Here is a 16,930-nt window from a genome sequence, read left to right as displayed (position 1 = left end):
TAATAAGACTGCAATTCATGGACAATTCGACTTTGTACATTCATCACTGCCAAGGGCTTGCCTGCACAGGCAATGGGATTGCTCAGTTACAGACATCCATCTCTCCGAAATGATCCCATGACAGCTGTCTGTACCATGCCTACATCCCCCGTCTCAAACCCCCCAGCTTGCGTAGATATGCAACTATGTACACAACAATAAACAGACATGCAGTTCAGAAAGTACATCAGAGCCAACAAGTCTCTCTTTCCTCTTTTTTCGATGATCACAAAAGCAAGGCAAACCCAACTTCCTCTTTTTTTTTTTTCCCCATCGGGTTAACTGATTGTAGATTTGCATCACCAACTAAAGCTCTTCTTCTCTGCCAGCAAGAATCATGCCCTACCTCAGAATACACTTTCCCAACTAGACATCAGGATTCCCTAATCACCGGAAGTTGTTATCGAACCGCTTGAACGTGTATCCAATGAATGGTAAGCTCATCTCTGGGCTTTCCTCCTGCTGTTGGCTGGCCGCGGCGCCTCTAGCGGCCTGGGCAGCCTTGATCAACGTGGCGTTGTCGGTCTGGTCGATCTCGTCCGTGGGGAAATAGGTGGTATCAATGTTGGAGGTGAGGCGGGGCTCGAAAGGCGCCCTGATCCTGCGCAAGCTCTCAAACTCAACACCATAGAAGAAGGGGTGACGCTTGATCTCATCAGACCCACCACGGCCCAGACGGTTCTCGGTGTTGCAGATCAAGCTACGGAGTGTGTTAGCAATGTACCAGACATGAATTCAGCCAATCTAACATGCCTTCTGATCAGGTTCTCAGCATCAGGCTTGAGTTGAATGTCGTCGGGGAAGTACAGCGACTGTCTCCAGTTGACAATCTTGCGGTATGTGTCATGACTATCCTCGGCACAGAAAGGGGGCCACCCAACCAAGCACTCGAACATGATGGTACCTAGGGACCACCAATCGCAGTCGAAAGAGTAACCGTTACCCGTGAAGATTTCAGGGGCAATGTAATCGGGAGTACCAACAGTGGAGTACGCCATCAGTCTCCTCGACCGCCTCCAGTCATTGATCTGGGAGCGGTTGCTGACCGTCAAGTTAATCTGGTCAATGGCAATCGAGTTTCTGTTGTCGCGAGGCTTGTTGGACTTGCCCGTCAGAAGCTGCGCATAGTAGTTGTTATCGTGGAGCTTGTGGAAACCAGTCGATAGACCGAAATCCGTCAGCTTGACGTGACCACCCCTGTCGAGGAGAATGTTGTCTGGCTTGATATCTCTGAAGCATCTGTCAGTATCCAAACGCCGTTACGACTCCAGCAAAAAGAACACACCTGTGAATGAAGCCCAACTTATGGACAGCCTCAATAGCCAACACAATCTCGGCAATGTAGAACCGTGTGATATCCTCGGAAAAGATTTCGTACTTGATCAACATGGTCATGAGATCGCCACCGGGCAAGAACTCCATGAGCATGTAGAGAAAGTTGGCATCTTGAAAGGTCGTGTAGAGCTTGACGACCCAGGGACTGTCTGATTCGGCAAGAATATCACGCTCGGCGCGAACGTGCGCAAGCTGGTCCTTCTTGAACATTTCCGTCTTGATCAAGCTCTTCATGGCATAAACCTTGCCGTCCGACTTCTTCTGAACCAGCTTCACCTCACCAAAAGCACCCTTGCCGATAATCTTGATGGTGTTATAGTTCTCGGGCTTGTCCTTGGTTCGGAGGAAGCGGAGGTACTGGCCCTCCTTTCTGCCTCCAGTCGCCCATATGGATTCCCGGCGGCGGGGATCCGTGGTCTCGTTCAGCTTCTGTTCCATCTCGCTTTGTCTGCACCGACGTGATTAGCTTCATCCACCCGTCTCACCCAGCACACTGCCTACCTTTGGTTCCGCTCACGAGCCCGCTTGACACTGTCCTTGAAGAAATCCGAGGCCAATTGGGAGCACTTCTTCTGGTTGTTGTTGGCATTAGGGCCGTATTTGTCCGGGTTCCGCTCGGGGGCGGGGGCAAACTCGAGCCCAGAGTTCTGCGAAGGCATCGGGGGCGCGTTCAAGTAGCTGCCGTAGCCAGGCTGCTGGCCCTGGCTGTTAGCCGTACGGGGGCGCTGTCCTGGAGAAGGGCCACGGGCACTGTAGTTCTGGGGTCTGCCGGCACCGCCTAGGTTCTGGTGGGCAAATTGATGGGCCAGTCCAGCGTTGGGATCGTTACTAGAGCCAGGAGTAGTTGAGCGGGCCTGTCCATAACCTGGTCTAGGAGAGTTGTAGTTCTGGACCTGGGAAGCAAGATGGGAAGGGTATTGAGGGGCATACTGGTTAGGATTGTAGTAGTTGTTAGAAGCATAGCCTTGCGGGTAACCTTGCTGGGCCTGCTGGGGGGTCGGCGCCTGACCAGAGGGGCCGGTTGGGAAGACGGGCTGGGGGAAGGTGGAGGGAGTGGTGGGATACTGCGTGCGATCGGAGGCGGCGAGGCGATCGGCGTTGTTGTTGTTGTTGTTCCCGAAGTTCAGGTAGAGACGGTTACCTTGGTTATCCATCGTGGCGGCGCGTGTGTGTTGTCAAGATGTCGTGATGGATGGATAGTAAGGGTTCGGGTTCGGCGATCGAAGATAGGGGGCGCAGCCAACTCGGCAGGGCTGCTCTGCTCGCTCTGGCTTGCTGGCGGTAGACTCTGGCAGATCAACTGCTGGTTCCTAGAGACTGTCGGCAGGAAGGTGCCGGATGGTGTTTTCGCAAAAAGGGGTCGCAGATGAAAAGGGAGCTTTGCTTTTTCTCGGGACAAGACAAAGGGTCGGGTCGAGCGGTGGCACTCTGGCGCTGGGGGGAGGTTACCGTGCGAGAGGAAACGGGAGTGGACTCGGATCACTGGGCGGTCGCTCGAGTGGTGGGGCAGACAGGGTGCAACACTAGCGTTGGGGATGGTCTCTTGTCAAGCTGTTTCCAGACGTGGCAACCATCTGGAAGACAGATGATGAAAGCTGTTGATGTTGTTGTTGTGCCAGCAGAGTCACCTTGTTTATGTGGGTATGGATGTCGGTGAGGTTAGGCCAAGTTCAAGACTCGACCGTTGAGAAACACGGGATGTAAAATAATTGTGTACCGCTGTGCCTCACAATAAATTATTTGGCAGGCTGGCCCTGTGGAAGGCGCCAAAGAGGGGTATCAGACGCTAGGACACTGGACACTGGATTCTGGCAGGGACTCCGACTCTTGGAGGGGATATCTGAAGTTGGATGAATGACTGGATCAACAGCTCCGACGATTCTTCATCACTGCTGCGTTTACTTCCCCCTTCTGGCGCTACACAGCATATCACATGGCTGGCATCGTGCAATCAGAGCTCCCTCTGTGTGGCCTGGCGGGCAGTTGAAGCTCTGAAGAAGTGGGGTTGGTGATCCTCCATCTGGGCTTTCAGGGGCTCGCCTCCCAGAGCCCCTGATGCGTTTACAATTCGGGTTTCGAAACAATGCTCACCCATCAGTCTGCTGCCCTGATGCTCGCCAAACAATGCTGTGCTAGGCCATGTGCATTTTCCCGGAAAGCCCTGCAGCCTCGGGGCTTACCGACAAAGAGGTTCGATATTGGGCAGCTATTTAGGGACTTTGAACAGAGAGTTGGAGAGCTCCCTCCGGGCCGCACCGCCGATCCGCTTTTGCGTACTCCGTAGTAGTTAACTTACACAGGATCTGTATCGACAGAATAAACCAAAACTGCCCACGAGGAGGGAAGAAACTCTTTGAAAGGAGAATCCAAGATTAGCTATGTTTGGAAAATATTGACAAATAAAGTCGGTTCCGGAGAATACAATGCAATATTCAAAAATGTAGCAGGGCCTCGGTGTCCTTGGGTTGGTCCTTGGCTTGGACCTCGATGAGCTCACATATATATGGTGGCCCGTGCACAAAGGCAGGCTTATCGCGATAAGAAAGCATCTGGAAATTTGACTCCAGTGAGGGACCGATATCGTCAGCGAGCACCTCAGTATCGTGCCGACGGAATCCACAGCCGGCTTCGCCAGTGTCCTTCTTGCCAGTTTCAAGTTGTTGAGACTGCTTGGTTTCTTGTCCAACTGAAAAGCCCACTGGAGGCAGCGTCAAGGCCAATGCGCTCATAGTGCTTCTGAATATATACCACCACAAAGCTTCCACACATGGCAGAATCAACACCACCAGCGCAGCCGGCGGCTGAGGTGGCCGAGAAAGTATGGAATATCTCCACTCTAGACAGTAATGCAAGATCACACAACTGACAATTCCCACGTTTCAGGCTGCCAAAGCTCCCGAAAGAAACCGGGCCCTCCGCATGCTGGGCCTCCCCGCCCTCCCAAAGAAGCTCCCTTCCCGAAACTGGATGATCTTCTGGACCCTTTCCACCGCCATAACTGCCGGCATCATCTACGACAAACGCGAGAAGAAACGAGCCATCGCGAAATGGAGACACGCCGTCGAGCACCTCGCCAAGGAGCCCTTGCCTAGCCACAATGCCCTCTCCGAGCTCCGCAAGATCACCATCTATCTCTCCGCCCCCCCCGGCGACGGCCTCCGCACCGCCCAAGACCACTACACCGAGTATGTCAAGCCCATCCTCGCCGCCTCCGGCCTCGACTGGGAGTTTGTCCAAGGCCGACGAGACGGCGACGTCCGCGCCTACACTGCCGAGAAGATCCGCCGCCACCGCAAGCAAGTCGACTCCGGCGAGGTTGAGCCCGAGCTCCCTGACGAGCCCACAAAGGAGGAAATCATCGCTGCTCACCGCAAGATCCGCGGGATTAAAGACTACGACGGTATCAAAGGCGACATCGTCATTGGCAGGCACACATGGAAGGAATACCTCAGAGGATTACACGAAGGCTGGCTCGGTCCCTTAACCGCCCCTCCACTCCCCATCCCAGAACCACTCCCCACAGCCGAATCCGACAGCGAGAAGTCAGAAGAGGACAAGAAGAAGGAAGAGGAGGAAAAGAAGAAAGAGGAGGAATCCAAACCCAAGCGACCGCCTCAACCCCGCCCCTACAACACACCAGCCGATTACCCCTCCTCCCCCCTCCCATCTTCCATCCCCAATGAATTCTCCCCCGTCGCTCCGGTGAGGGAACCTCACCTGTTAGGCTTCCTCTCCACGCCAACCCGTCTGTACCGTTTCTTCAACCGCCGGCACCTCGCCGATGAAATCGGCCGTGATGTCGCCGCAGTCTGCCTGGCTCACTACCGCTATTTCTCTGAACAATCGGGAGAGGATCAGAAATACGAGCAAGAAGAGGTGTTGGCCTTTGAGGAGAAGGACTGGATCAAATCTCTCTGGAAAGAGGCTGGGGATGAACCTGAGCATGTCAAGGAGCGGGAAAAGGCTGGTATCACAGAGGTTGTCAGGGCCAGGCCGCTTGTTCTGGACCCTAGAATCGCCGAGCGGATGAGGAGGTTCGAGTTGTCAAAGGAGGATGTGGAGAGGGTGGCCAAGATTGTGGTACCTGAGGAGGAGATTGAGGGTTGGACAAAGGGGAAGTTTAGGCAGTTGTATCGATGGGGAAAGGGGAAGGTTATGGGAGAGGAAAAGAGGAGTAATGTTGAGGATGTGGACTAATGTTTGATGACCAGACTCAATGCTGGAGGGAGGACGTATTGTACCTAGCGTGTAACATTAGCTTTTGTGGGGAGTTGTGTATACTATGGTGTCATGGCGATACATACCTGATGGGGAAAACGGCTATAGATTTGAGGAGGATGTTATTTGGAAGGCAAGACAGGACAGACAGCATTTGGGCGGCGGTTTGGGGGGGCCTTTGGGTTGTTTGGCTTTGGTTGGTGTTGGTGTTATTGCGATGTTAAACCCCCTTCAATGCTACAAGATACGTACAGCACCACTTCTTCTCCCGATTGTATTCCAGTTATCCATTCATACTGAAACGTGGTGCTGCTTAATTTAGGCAGGGCCAACTTAGTGTCGTGTATGGCAACGAGTTGGGGCTCTTGTTGGTCTGTTTTTGGGTTTTGTAGCGCCATGGCACGTGGCACATGGGGCTGCTGTCCGTCAGTGTGATGTTGCGAAGACCCCAGATCGTGTCATCCCCAACCGCCGATGTAGGCGTACGCAGAGCTGAGTCTTGAGAAACCTCAAATTGACCTCTCACTCATCGCTATCAGAGCCATAATCCACCAGACCACCAGCCGCCTTCTTGGCCGAAACCGCTGGCGCTTCTGCTGGTTTTGGAACTGAAGCGGCTGCTGCAGCCTTGTCCACCACCACCTCTGTCGCCTTCTTATCGCCACCAGAGCCACCACCCGGCTTCCCGGCCGGCGACCCTTCAGTATCATCCATCTTCTCCTCCCTCTTAACCTTCTTGACCAACAACCTCCTCCCCTCCGCCCTCCGCTTCCTCCTCCTCCCCCCCTCCCCCCCAAAATCCCACCCCTCCACCTCCACCTCCTCCTCCTCACCCTCCCCCTTCTCCCTAGACGATTTGATCTCCCTAAACGCCCTCAACCCTTCCTCCTCCTCCCTCCTCCTCCTTTCCTCCTCCTCCCTCCTCCGGCGCTCAACCTCATCCAGAAAATCAATCTCGTCCTCATCCAAAGCCCTAAACTGATTCTTCAGCTTGTTCTTCTCCTCAAACTCGGCCTGCTTGGCCGCTTTGTTCGCCTGGAGAACCTCGTACAGGCTCTTCTCCCCTCCCTCCTGCGCTTGCTTCGCCTGGAGGATCCGTCTCTGGCGGTCGGATTCCAGCTGCTGGGTGACTTCTGCCCATTCCTTTGACTTTTGGCTCACGGGTAGTGGCTGCTGCTGTTGGGAGTCGGATGGGCCGGCGTGTTCGGTGGTGGCTTCGCCCGTGGTGGCGTCTATTGAGCCGGCTGAGACGAAGCGGGAGGACATGATGGAGGGTGAAGTTGCGGTGAGAAAAAGATGAAGTTAGTATGAATTGGGATGTAATGTTAAACAACTGAATTGAAAAACAACAGCAGCTTCCAGAATTCATGAAAAGGCAATGTGATGTTACAAGTTGAATGGAGTCCAAGTCAACACATGTCGTTGAAATAAGCTGGGTGACAGCTGCTGCCGGCTGGTCGAACACTCACCAAAACAACAACAACACCACACTCACACACAATACAATCACAATTGCATAACGAACAGATAGTGCACATAATTTTGCTTCTTATTTATTTTTTATCTTAGGTGGTGCTGGCAGAATATCCCAGGAGCCCGCAACATCTTCGCTGCCACACTGCCTGGGGAACGCCGAGGAAAAAATCTCAATCCCTCACGTTATTGCCTCTCCGATCATTACCGTCGGGCCCACGACCCCATGACCATCACCTGGCTTGCCAGACCACCCATTTTGTTGTTAGACCTTGCTGATTGCAAAGTCGCCGTCAGCCTGTCTGGCCTAACATTCCATTCTCTCCCAGATCCCATTTCCCCTCGTTTCCCTCAAACCCTCATCAAGTCGTTGTGTTTGGGAATCGCCGAACCAAATAACCTACCCCGTCATCAAGAGAAAACTCCACTGTGACAAGAAAAAGAAGAGCCAAAAGAAATTACACAACACCAAGCGTATACTCCCCCCGATTGTTCCCCGGGCCATTCTGCTCTACCTTGAAATGCCAGTAAAAAGCCTCCAACACCCCTCTAGAAGCCACCGTCGATGAAACCAAACATGTCCTGGGATAACAAGCCAGCGGCATTGTGAACCATACTGCTGAGAGCCTGTTCCCATCCGTGTCCAAGTGATCAACAACACCACTTGAGCCCGTAACTGGCCAAAGAATAATAATAAACACAATGCAAGAGAAAAAAAAATAGGCAAAGAAAAGCAGCAAAGACCCCCCATTTTGATCGCTTTGAAAAACACATGCTCATGACCACACAGTGAGCCCAACTTTTTGAACCTCTTGAACCAATTCCGCAAACACGAAAAAAACCGAAAAAAAACAACAAAGACACCACGGAAAAGCAGAATATATGTACCATGCCCCACAAAACTTTTTGACAAGGAAAAAAAAGCCCCCGTCTGGTTTGGGCGCCGTGTCATTTAAACGTATGACTGAAAAATCCCAGGGGTATGTTGCTCTAAACGAAAAGCGTTCCGCCGGGTTTTGATAAAGCTAGGAAAAAAAGACCAGCGCGATCAGACCCTCCAAACGGGCGGGATATTAGAAGGGCGGCGCTCGATGCGGCCGACTCAGTTCATCTGATAACGAACGGGCCACACACGCACGGTGCATTGCGGCCTTGAACATGCCAAGCAAGCAAGGTCTGTCGATTGCCGTCGTCGGCGTGGCGCGAGGTGCTGGTCGGCCGAGTCGATTCTATAACCGGTTTCGAAAGAAAAGTGAAATAAAAATCCGCAAACGCCGCTGTATGAAATAATGAACCGTATACCGAAGAGGAAAGTCATTAGAAAAGGATGACTGGCGGCAAGAGAATCTTGGGACACCGGCGAATAGCAAAGTTGACGGACCGTGTCACATCGCCTTGGGGGTATCCTAATCGTTCCGCCTCGTCATCGCTCCGGGTATCTGAATGCAATATATCGATTCTTTAATGTGCCGAAAAAAAGGAAACCGTGTCCAGCAGACGATGTAGTGGAATAAGTGGCGCCGCTTAAACGCCTTTTTCATCTGTAAAACTGGCTGCCAACGGCATCACCAGCCTGACTTCATGCGCTCGCTCATGTGCGCATTGGGGGTGTGAATACAATCGCTTAGCCAGCGACAGGCTGGCCATAGCTGTGAGCGAAGAAATAGGAGGGCTGCTTGTGAACCGAAACGCAGCTGCTGCAGGTGCAGTCAGGGCCGGGGTGTTCCCAAATGTTGTGGCTGTAAAAGCCGCCATAATTGCCGGCATTGCGGGTGTTCTGCCCAGCGTGGCGATATCCGCTGTAAGCGGGTGCGGGTTGCTGATAGTGCCTCGAGGTGTTGGAGCCACCGACAATGGCGCGGTCAAACCACTCAGCGTAGTGCGAGTTGCAAGACGTAGCCGAGTTGGTATACTCGGGAGTGCCGTAGCCAGAATCGGGAGGCGTCAAAGGAGCAGTAGGCTGAGGCCACGCCATATAACCCCACGAGGCTTGCTCGTGTCTGTAGGCCGGAGGGGTAGCCTGGCCACGCTTCATGCTCGACAGGCGCTCATACTCGGCAACTTGCTGCTGATGCCAAGAGGAGTACACGTGCTGGTTGCGGGCACGGGAAACGTCGGTATCGATGGGGGTGACGAGAGCAGCAAGACGTTCGCGGCTGGCCTGGTGCTGCTGGCGCTTCTTGGTCTCCTTCCACTCGGTCCAATTGTCGAGCCAGGCATTGTAGTCTTTGCTCTCGTCCAGATTGACGTAGAGAACCCAGCCGATGGCAGCCAACCACTCGTATTCCAGAGTGTTCAAATCGCGAACTGGGATGCCACTGACCTCCGACCAAGACTTGTTCTGGAAAGTGTTGTCATCAAGAAACTTGCTTCCGAGTAGAAGAGCGATGGTCAGGAGACCCCAAATCTCGCCCTCGTTCTGGACTGCACCAGCGGGCATCATGTTGATGCGCTTGGCGAGGTAGTTGAGACCGAGCAGAATGGTAGTCCGGGGAAGACGAGTCGAAGACAGTATCCCCGAGACGTACTTCCGGAAAGCCGGGTTCACCGTGTTCCGTGGCATCACCACGCGGGTGGCCATCTCGGAAACATAGTCGGCCATGAGCTCGACATCGTAGTCGAGAACAGCGCAAACGCCTCCAGGCATGTTGATGGAATGAGTCAAGATCGGAGGGTGGAGAGTGTAGATCTGAGTTGGCGAACTGCCTCGAGCAGCTGGACTAAGGCGGGCTAGGCGCTCTATTTCCAGAGCACGAAGTGTCGTAGGTGATCTCGAAGGGAGAGGTGCGATCGAGATCTACTGAGCTTTCTGAGCCATAGAGTGTAGGTCTTATCCTCTACAGTGATGAGTTGGTGTCGATCAGCGACTTGGTTGCCTTGCGAATTCGCAATGGCAAGCAAAGGCTATAATGAAAGCCTGTCGAAACGTGGAAAAGGCTAGGATCAAAAGGAAAAGGGAATGTCGAAGCACTGCGTCGAATTAAAAGGTCAGTCCGACACCCCCAGCACAAAAAAAAAGCAGCAACTGGCAAAGGCGAAACACGTTTCCGGGTCCTCTCGAGAAGAGTTTTGTTCCCAGGCAGCGGGCAAATGGGTGGTAGATCGGTGGCGTGTGCTGATGACACCACGGCCCGGTGCGGGTGGCCGAGGTCAACGTTGAGAACAGGAGACCAAAACAAGAGAGGATGGGCGGACAGGGCGCGTGGTGGTGGTCGTTGGTCGAAACTCAAGACGCCTCTTCCGACAGCGAGGGTCCGGCGACCAACGTCTTAAAGAACAAGGTACTGACCTAAAGGAAAAAAGTGATGGCACCACGCGATCCGCACTGGTGTTGAAGTGACGGGTATCCTCCAAAAGAGTTGATGTTGTGTTGGTGGGCGAAACAACAACACACACACACCCAAGGCCGAAAAAACCGCTCGCTGAGGAGGCGCTGTTTTCCCGTATTCCGTTCGAGACAACGAAGGCCAACAGCACCCGAATCCTGTCGTGACAACAACAAAGAACAACACAAAACTGAATTTGGTCGTTCGTCGGTCGGTCGGTCGATGCTTGGCGGATTCTGCGATGGTCGAGGGGGGGAATGGAGGAGAGCACGGCGTGGTGTTGGGGGAGGTGAGAAGGGGGAGGAGAGACCTGAGATAGAAGGGGAGAAAAAAAAAAGAGTGCTGGGCCGAGTGATGCCGCTGGGATTTGGGAGCTAGCGAAGCGGAGCAGCGGGTGGGTTCACTGGGAGCACGCTGGCTGGCTGATGGGGCGAGGAAGACTTCTGTTAGTGACCCACCGCCGGGTGGCCTGGGCGCAGGCTTGGAGTAAAGAAGTCACTTCTCCAAAATCATTCCTGTCATTGGTCACGACCCAATTCTCCTGATGATTCCATGATTCTGTGCCTCTACAACCCTATCAGCAACCTTATTGACGAGAAGTCATAGACAATGGACAATAGCAGACACCTGCTATTGCTAACAACTATCCATCGTCAGCAGACGCGGGTCCTTGGCGCCAGGTTGACAATGAGCGCTTGATTCACTTCCCGTCACTCCCATCACCATCCGTGGCCGCCGTGGTCATGCTGCTCCTGCGAATCCTCGCGCCCACTCACAACCTGGAAGGCGCTGCGGTGTGCTGAGAGGCGTTTTTTTGGCTGGGGGGAGTGTGCATCGGAAACTGGTGCGACTCTCTGCTGCTGGTCTGCTGCACGGTATGACGGAAATGATCAGGGCTTGCCAATCGTGCACGACAACCGCCATCCCCAGGGTGGCAATTTGTCGTCAACATCCACTCACCGTTTCTCGTTTCTCAACCAGGACCCGCCCCGTTCGGCACGCCACGGGTACACCAAAACAGGGAGCAAGGGCTGGGTAACGGACCATCGAAGGGGCGTGGAACACGAGCACCAGCCATCTCTTGTCTTGTTCCCCCACTCAGGGTTGGTCAAGAGCCCTCGCACCAATTTGTCCAAATTCCAGATTCCCAGAAGTGGTCTTTTGTACAGAAGGAGAAATAAATCGATCATCCAGGCAGCCGGGTCGTCAGGAGCTAGCCGTGCTAATGCCCTGATGCCCTCTGCTTGATTGACTCGTAAGAGAGAGCTTTGTCATGAAGCAAACACGAGCCTCTTGAAATTGTGTGGTCTTCGAGATCCAGCCCCCGTCATTAGAGAGGAAACAGTGGCAGCGCGAAACCTCACCCAAAACTGCTAGGCAAACAACAGTGCAACTCTTGGTCCCACATCAGCGTGGGATGAGATTTCTACTGCGACTCCCTCGGGGTGCAGCCCCAGCCTCATCGATCATGACCGCGTGGCCCAGATAATTTCCACAATTACCAGAGGGGCCGGTTTCCCAAAGTACCAATGTCCCTGTCTCAGGGCCACGGGTACATCAATAATAGAAGTGCAATATCGGATGAGGAGAAGGGCTCGAACAACGCAAGCCTTCCATTTCCCATGTGAACATCCCGTCCAGTCCTCCAAATTTGTTCCTGATTGAAAGCGGCGCTTCAACCTCCAGATTCATGAGTCCTTCTCTTCGGTTCACCGTTCACAGCCCGAGATGGTGGCTAGCCAGCATCAGCCCCAAGCCAACTCCAACTTGTCATCAGTGCCATCTGTCAACAATCCACCGTCTTGTGCTTGAAGATCAGTAGACTTTGAAGACTCGAAGCGTTCTCGACGCCAGTACCAGCAAGTTGAAAGCCTGAAACTCTCATGAAAAACAAACACCGCTACAAGCGACAGTTTCCAACGGCCGATACAACATGGCCGGTACGTACCCCCGTCCAGCATCCTTCAGGACCCGGAAAACTGGCCCTCCAACTGTGCTGCCAAATTTGAAAATTGCCCACGGACCGACCAAACCCGTCTTGGAATGGGGGGTTTGCTAACCTTCATCTCGGGACGGTCAAAAATGCGCGCAACTTCTTGGCCTTGAATAACAAACAACACGATGATATCGGCAGCTCTTTTGCGTTCGGGTTCAGGTACAGGCACTGGACCCTGAAGCCCGGTCTTTGTCTCTGGTAATAATATTTCGGAGACGCGAGTCAGGAAAGGACAATTCAGGGGAAACAACACTCAGTGGTTTCTGCGTTTCTCGAGGAGGCTACGAATACCCCACTGGTGCCGGCCTAGAGATCTGGACGAAGCGGTCAAAACCTGGCTTGTCGCGGCGCGAGGCCAATGGGACCGTGCTGCCGGGAGACCACTCCATCCACCCTATCCAGTTGTCTCTTTCGCCTGTTCCATGGCTCGGGGAGCTGAACAATGACACCCAACCACCAGATCTTTTCCATGTCAGAAGAGCGTGAGTCGATCAAATTCGAAGGTGGAAGAGTCAACCAGAAGGCTACAACCATGGCAGTCCGTCATCACAAGACTTGACATAGCATACGATTGCCAAAGCTTTCAGCATACCTTCAGTGTGTTATCGAAATGCAACACTGTGCGCTTACTGCAACAACAGCAAACATTTTTGTTGAAGAAAGGTGGGGATTCTCGGATCGGGGGTATCCTCGCATGACTGGTCGGATCAACCGCTGTCTGTTTTTCAATGACACGCTTTTTGCGCGACATCTTGTGAAGCTCCCTTCAGCGGCCTCCTCTTCCCCCCCGCCGAGTTTCAACAGCCAACCGAAGGGCTGGGCCAACCACGAGAACGGTAATTACATGGCCTCCTACCCCATGGAGATGAACATCCAGCGCTTGAAAGCATCGAACGGCAAAACGGAGGACCCCTCTTTCGAGGATATTTATCGAGTTTGCATGGCGTACACGGTGGATAGAGCCGCAACTAACGAAATCCTCTCGGCAGTCTCAGTAGCCACAGCAGAAGCTTTGCTTTTGCTTTTCTGCAACCTCTGGGCGAAACATCTCTTGTCAGCAGGTCCGGCAAACTGGCTTCCATGCCGCACAATTGCTATATCGGCCGCATTGCCAGCGTTGTTCCGCATGCTCGAGTACGGGACGCTTTGCCGCATGTCTACCTCCTGCAGATATGTGTCAGAACTCGAACCCTGATCACAGGAGATAGATGGCAGGCAGGGCAAGTTTTACAAGCCGGCCTTCCCTCACGTGGTTGACGAAGGGGCCAAATTATGGCTATGACCCTTAACACAGTGACGTCTTTCTCAGCCGGACCACCACCACACTCGGTCACCCACCCAGCTTCTTCTTCGGGGTCACCTTGTGGGAGCTGAACCACAGCAGTGACCTCACGACCAGTCTCGCCGGCTTCCGCTCCCCCAAGGTGCTGATTAATGATAGCCACTGCTGTGCATGTCGGAAGCAGGCTGGCATAGAAAACTCCACATTGGCAGCACTCGCATGCTTTAGTAGGCGGTGTGGCAAGCCCATTCTTATCGTCTACCTCTTTTCATCGCCGTGCATGGAACGCCTCGAGGGGGGATTCTCCAACCTTCCCCACTGCGTCACCTTTCCTCGGTTGGATGCATTCAACTGAGGCCAGAACCACGTCGAAGAAGAACAGCAACAGAGAGCTTCCAAGCTGGTAGAAATGCACAAGCTGCAGAGCCGGTGATGGTGTGGTCGAGACGCAAGGCACTGGGGCCGGTTCGGAGGTTTTCATTCGCTCCGGCAGCATTTGATGCCTTCTCCTGCAGAACGATTTCCCTAATCCAGCGCTTCCCAGGTCTGCATGTACAATTGTGGTCGAATTGCAATCACAGCACTGGGTGGGGGATCGACTCTGCCTCGGCGGGCCAGTCATTGAAGACGTCTACCTATCAACGATTCAGAAACCGGCAAACCTCAAAGTGAAGCCGACAACGGCGGAGGTGCATGGCCACCAAATCAAACTTTTTTCGGTAGGGCTTTGCTGACGTTGAAAATCCAACGAGTCGTGAGTCGTCAGCTGTTCATAGGCTGGTTCAGTTGCCTAGAAGGAATCGTCATGCTGTTTTTTCTGAGCAGTGAGCAAGGTCAGGTCACTTTGTTGGGCGAGGCCGGCTTTCCCAACCGTCGGTTACCGGCCACCAAATACCGTTAACCGTTTTTTTTTTGTACCCCCGACCTATCCGCGATGCCTCGTCATGTACAGACGTACACTCGATTACGAACATACCGAGAGCATCATGAATTCATCTGCCATTCCTGCTAGATGGTGAACAGACGAGGGGCGGGAGGGGTAGGTAGCGCACATTTTCAGCAGCAACCAATAATACAAAAGTCAGATCCGATCTATTCTCCTAGCCCACCACCGGCCGGCGTCCACCGTGCCGGACGGCCGATCTGGGCTCCCTGTTACGTCCGAGTGGTCTCCGCCCTGTCTCACGCTGAGGGACACCACCATCTCCTTGTTTTGCAAAAGCTGGCCTCTGGCATCTACCGCGAGCTGGTGCCGTCGTCGTCTCCGTTCGTCCCCTCGACAGGCTTTCAGCTTAACGCTGCATTCCCTCGGGCTCCGGCGTCTGTGTATGGCTAGAATCGGAGTTGGGCAGCAAAACTGCCCCGTGCGCGGAGAGAGGGGCAAGTGAGGAGAGGTGGAGTTTGCTGTAACCCCCAATGCAAAAAAAGCGAGAAGGAAAGAAAGAAAACAAGACAGAGGCCAAGACCGTCTGATAGCTAGCTAGCCTCCTAGCGTAACAGTTGTTCTGGGGTGGGGCTTGTTCGTGGGGTTTTTTCTTCCGTAACAGTCCCCTAAGAAAAAATATCCGCGAAAGACGAGCATCAAAAAGCAAAAATTACCGCAGTCGTATTATTCATCGTTTTTTCCCGCTTTGGGAAGGGTATGACAGATGAGGGGAAGCAACAGGGCAGGAAGAGCTTGCTTTCTTGAGCTTGGCTGGAAGATCGAATGGCAATACTCCATTGGAAAAGAGAAGTGTCGATTTGTTCTGGATGTTCTAATTGTGGATTGGGACAGAGTCGGCATCGTCCATGCTGGACCCCTTCTTTTTTTTCAGATCGAGGATTTTATTTTATTTTATTTATTTTCAGTTTTTGTTCAGGGTCTTTCCTTGTTGATGACGAGGACACGGCCAGCTGTGGCGGTGTTGATCTGGATCATCAGGGTCTTTTGAGAGGTTCATGATGGGTGGTTGATGACGCAGATCGTGGATGAATGGAAGACAAAACTGACTGAACCATTCCCAACAAGAGAGATCATGTGAAGGGAAGAAGAAAAGAGAATCGAAACGGCCGGCCCGGAAATCTGCAAGACAGCGAGAGCTGTCACAGCCAACCATCAAACCAGCCCACTTCGTCTTTGGACAACTGGACAAAAACATCCCACCTCTTTTCTCTCTAGAAGACAAGCGCGGGGTTCGGCGTCAACGGTGGAAAATATAACAAGTTCATCACTTATCCGGGGGTGAGAGGGGGGGGCGACTGTCGTTTCCCAGTGCTACTCTGCAAGTCTGATCATATTAGACTGACACTATGCAGATATTCCGGCTTTCCTACAGCTTTCCCCCGCGCCAACACAAAATCGGGCTTCCCCGCCACGGCCACCGTTCACCTTCAAGGTCACATCCGGCGGTATCCCTAAGGAGTTGGAAAAGTTATTGAGCGCAGCGCTTGGGCAAAGTTGATGAGGAAAGAAACTTTGAACAAGTCTCACGATGATGCGGTAAGAACTTTTTCTTTTTTTTAAGCGAGTGTTCACACGAGAGGTGACTGCAGACGTGCATTGCATCATGCACATACCAACCAGGTCAGGAGCTATTCGTCCGTTCAGAAAGAGTAAGGTAGGGTTGGTTTCACAGGTGGCGAATTCTCCACGTTACGTGAGGCAGGTTTGAACGATCGTGAAGAGTTCAAGTTCGATGTGTGGGTTTAGCTGTTGAGGTGTGAGTGGGGAGGTGCAACAGGAGAGGGAGCGATCTTTTTCTTGCGCAGCAGTGCCTTGCGGCCTACCAGATGCAGTAGGGTTGTCTTTTACCCCGTGTCCGTATTTTCGCCGGAGGAAAGCTGGAGAGGTCGGGAGACAGACAGACTGAGGGAGACGTCAATATTGACAGGCAGCAAGCAGCCACAGCGGATATGACAGTGGTACTCTGTCTGTATGCTGTACGGTGCCTGGCCTCGTCATGAGAGGAGTGGCACAACACACGGAAATCAGGCTCGGGATTGCTACCCTTCTTTCCTTTCAAACCGTTTTGCAGGATTGACCACTTCGGCTTTCCCATCAGAGACGCTGGAAGTTCTCCTCCATGCAAATGTTCGGAGTCGGTACATGTCCAGGCCGACATATAGCCCCAACGTAGAAGGACCTCATCATAACCCATCATATGTACGGAGATGGTACCCAATCTTGGATTTATGCCGCATAAAGGCTCACATAATGTTAGTCTCTCACTGAGGTGTTGACACAGCAGACGAATTTCCGCTGCAAGCACCACCACCTGC

General features: G+C 53.1%; 4 protein-coding genes across 4 annotated transcripts; 1 reads left to right on the top strand and 3 right to left on the bottom strand.

The window, feature by feature from the left end:
* Nucleotides 1-1,281: 1,281 nt before the first annotated feature.
* CBK1 (Serine/threonine-protein kinase) lies at nucleotides 1,282-2,528 on the bottom strand (the record flags this gene model as incomplete). Its single annotated transcript, XM_062881320.1, has 3 exons — nucleotides 1,282-1,822; nucleotides 1,876-2,202; nucleotides 2,305-2,528. The coding sequence occupies 3 exons, from the start codon at nucleotides 2,526-2,528 to the stop codon at nucleotides 1,282-1,284; spliced, it is 1,092 nt and encodes a 363-aa protein (XP_062730039.1).
* Nucleotides 2,529-3,887: 1,359 nt separating this feature from the next.
* TIM54 (mitochondrial import inner membrane translocase subunit tim54) lies at nucleotides 3,888-6,957 on the top strand. The gene is made up of 2 exons (XM_062881319.1): nucleotides 3,888-4,192; nucleotides 4,258-6,957. The coding sequence occupies exons 1-2, from the start codon at nucleotides 4,142-4,144 to the stop codon at nucleotides 5,569-5,571; spliced, it is 1,365 nt and encodes a 454-aa protein (XP_062730037.1). The 5' UTR covers nucleotides 3,888-4,141; the 3' UTR covers nucleotides 5,572-6,957.
* On the bottom strand, nucleotides 6,051-6,858 carry QC761_609010 (uncharacterized protein; the record flags this gene model as incomplete). The annotated part of the gene is made up of 2 exons (XM_062881318.1): nucleotides 6,051-6,084; nucleotides 6,119-6,858. The coding sequence occupies 2 exons, from the start codon at nucleotides 6,856-6,858 to the stop codon at nucleotides 6,051-6,053; spliced, it is 774 nt and encodes a 257-aa protein (XP_062730038.1).
* Nucleotides 6,958-8,689: 1,732 nt separating the features above from the next.
* Nucleotides 8,690-9,712, bottom strand: CLG1 (cyclin-like protein; the record flags this gene model as incomplete). The annotated part of the gene is made up of 1 exon (XM_062881317.1): nucleotides 8,690-9,712. One exon carries the CDS (start codon nucleotides 9,710-9,712, stop codon nucleotides 8,690-8,692), a length of 1,023 nt encoding a protein of 340 aa, XP_062730036.1.
* Nucleotides 9,713-16,930: the final 7,218 nt, after the last annotated feature.

This window comes from Podospora bellae-mahoneyi, chromosome 6, assembly GCF_035222275.1.
Source record: "Podospora bellae-mahoneyi strain CBS 112042 chromosome 6, whole genome shotgun sequence".
Lineage (NCBI taxonomy): Eukaryota > Fungi > Ascomycota > Sordariomycetes > Sordariales > Podosporaceae > Podospora > Podospora bellae-mahoneyi.
This window is presented reverse-complemented; position numbering and strand designations above follow the sequence as displayed.

Coding starts and splice junctions, on each gene's coding strand:
- TIM54 (XM_062881319.1), top strand. CDS start 4,142: ATGGCAGAATCAACACCACCAGCGCAGCCGGCGGCTGAGGTGGCCGAG. Junction 4,193..4,257: donor CGGCTGAGGTGGCCGAGAAA/GTATGGAATATC, acceptor CCCACGTTTCAG/GCTGCCAAAGCTCCCGAAAG.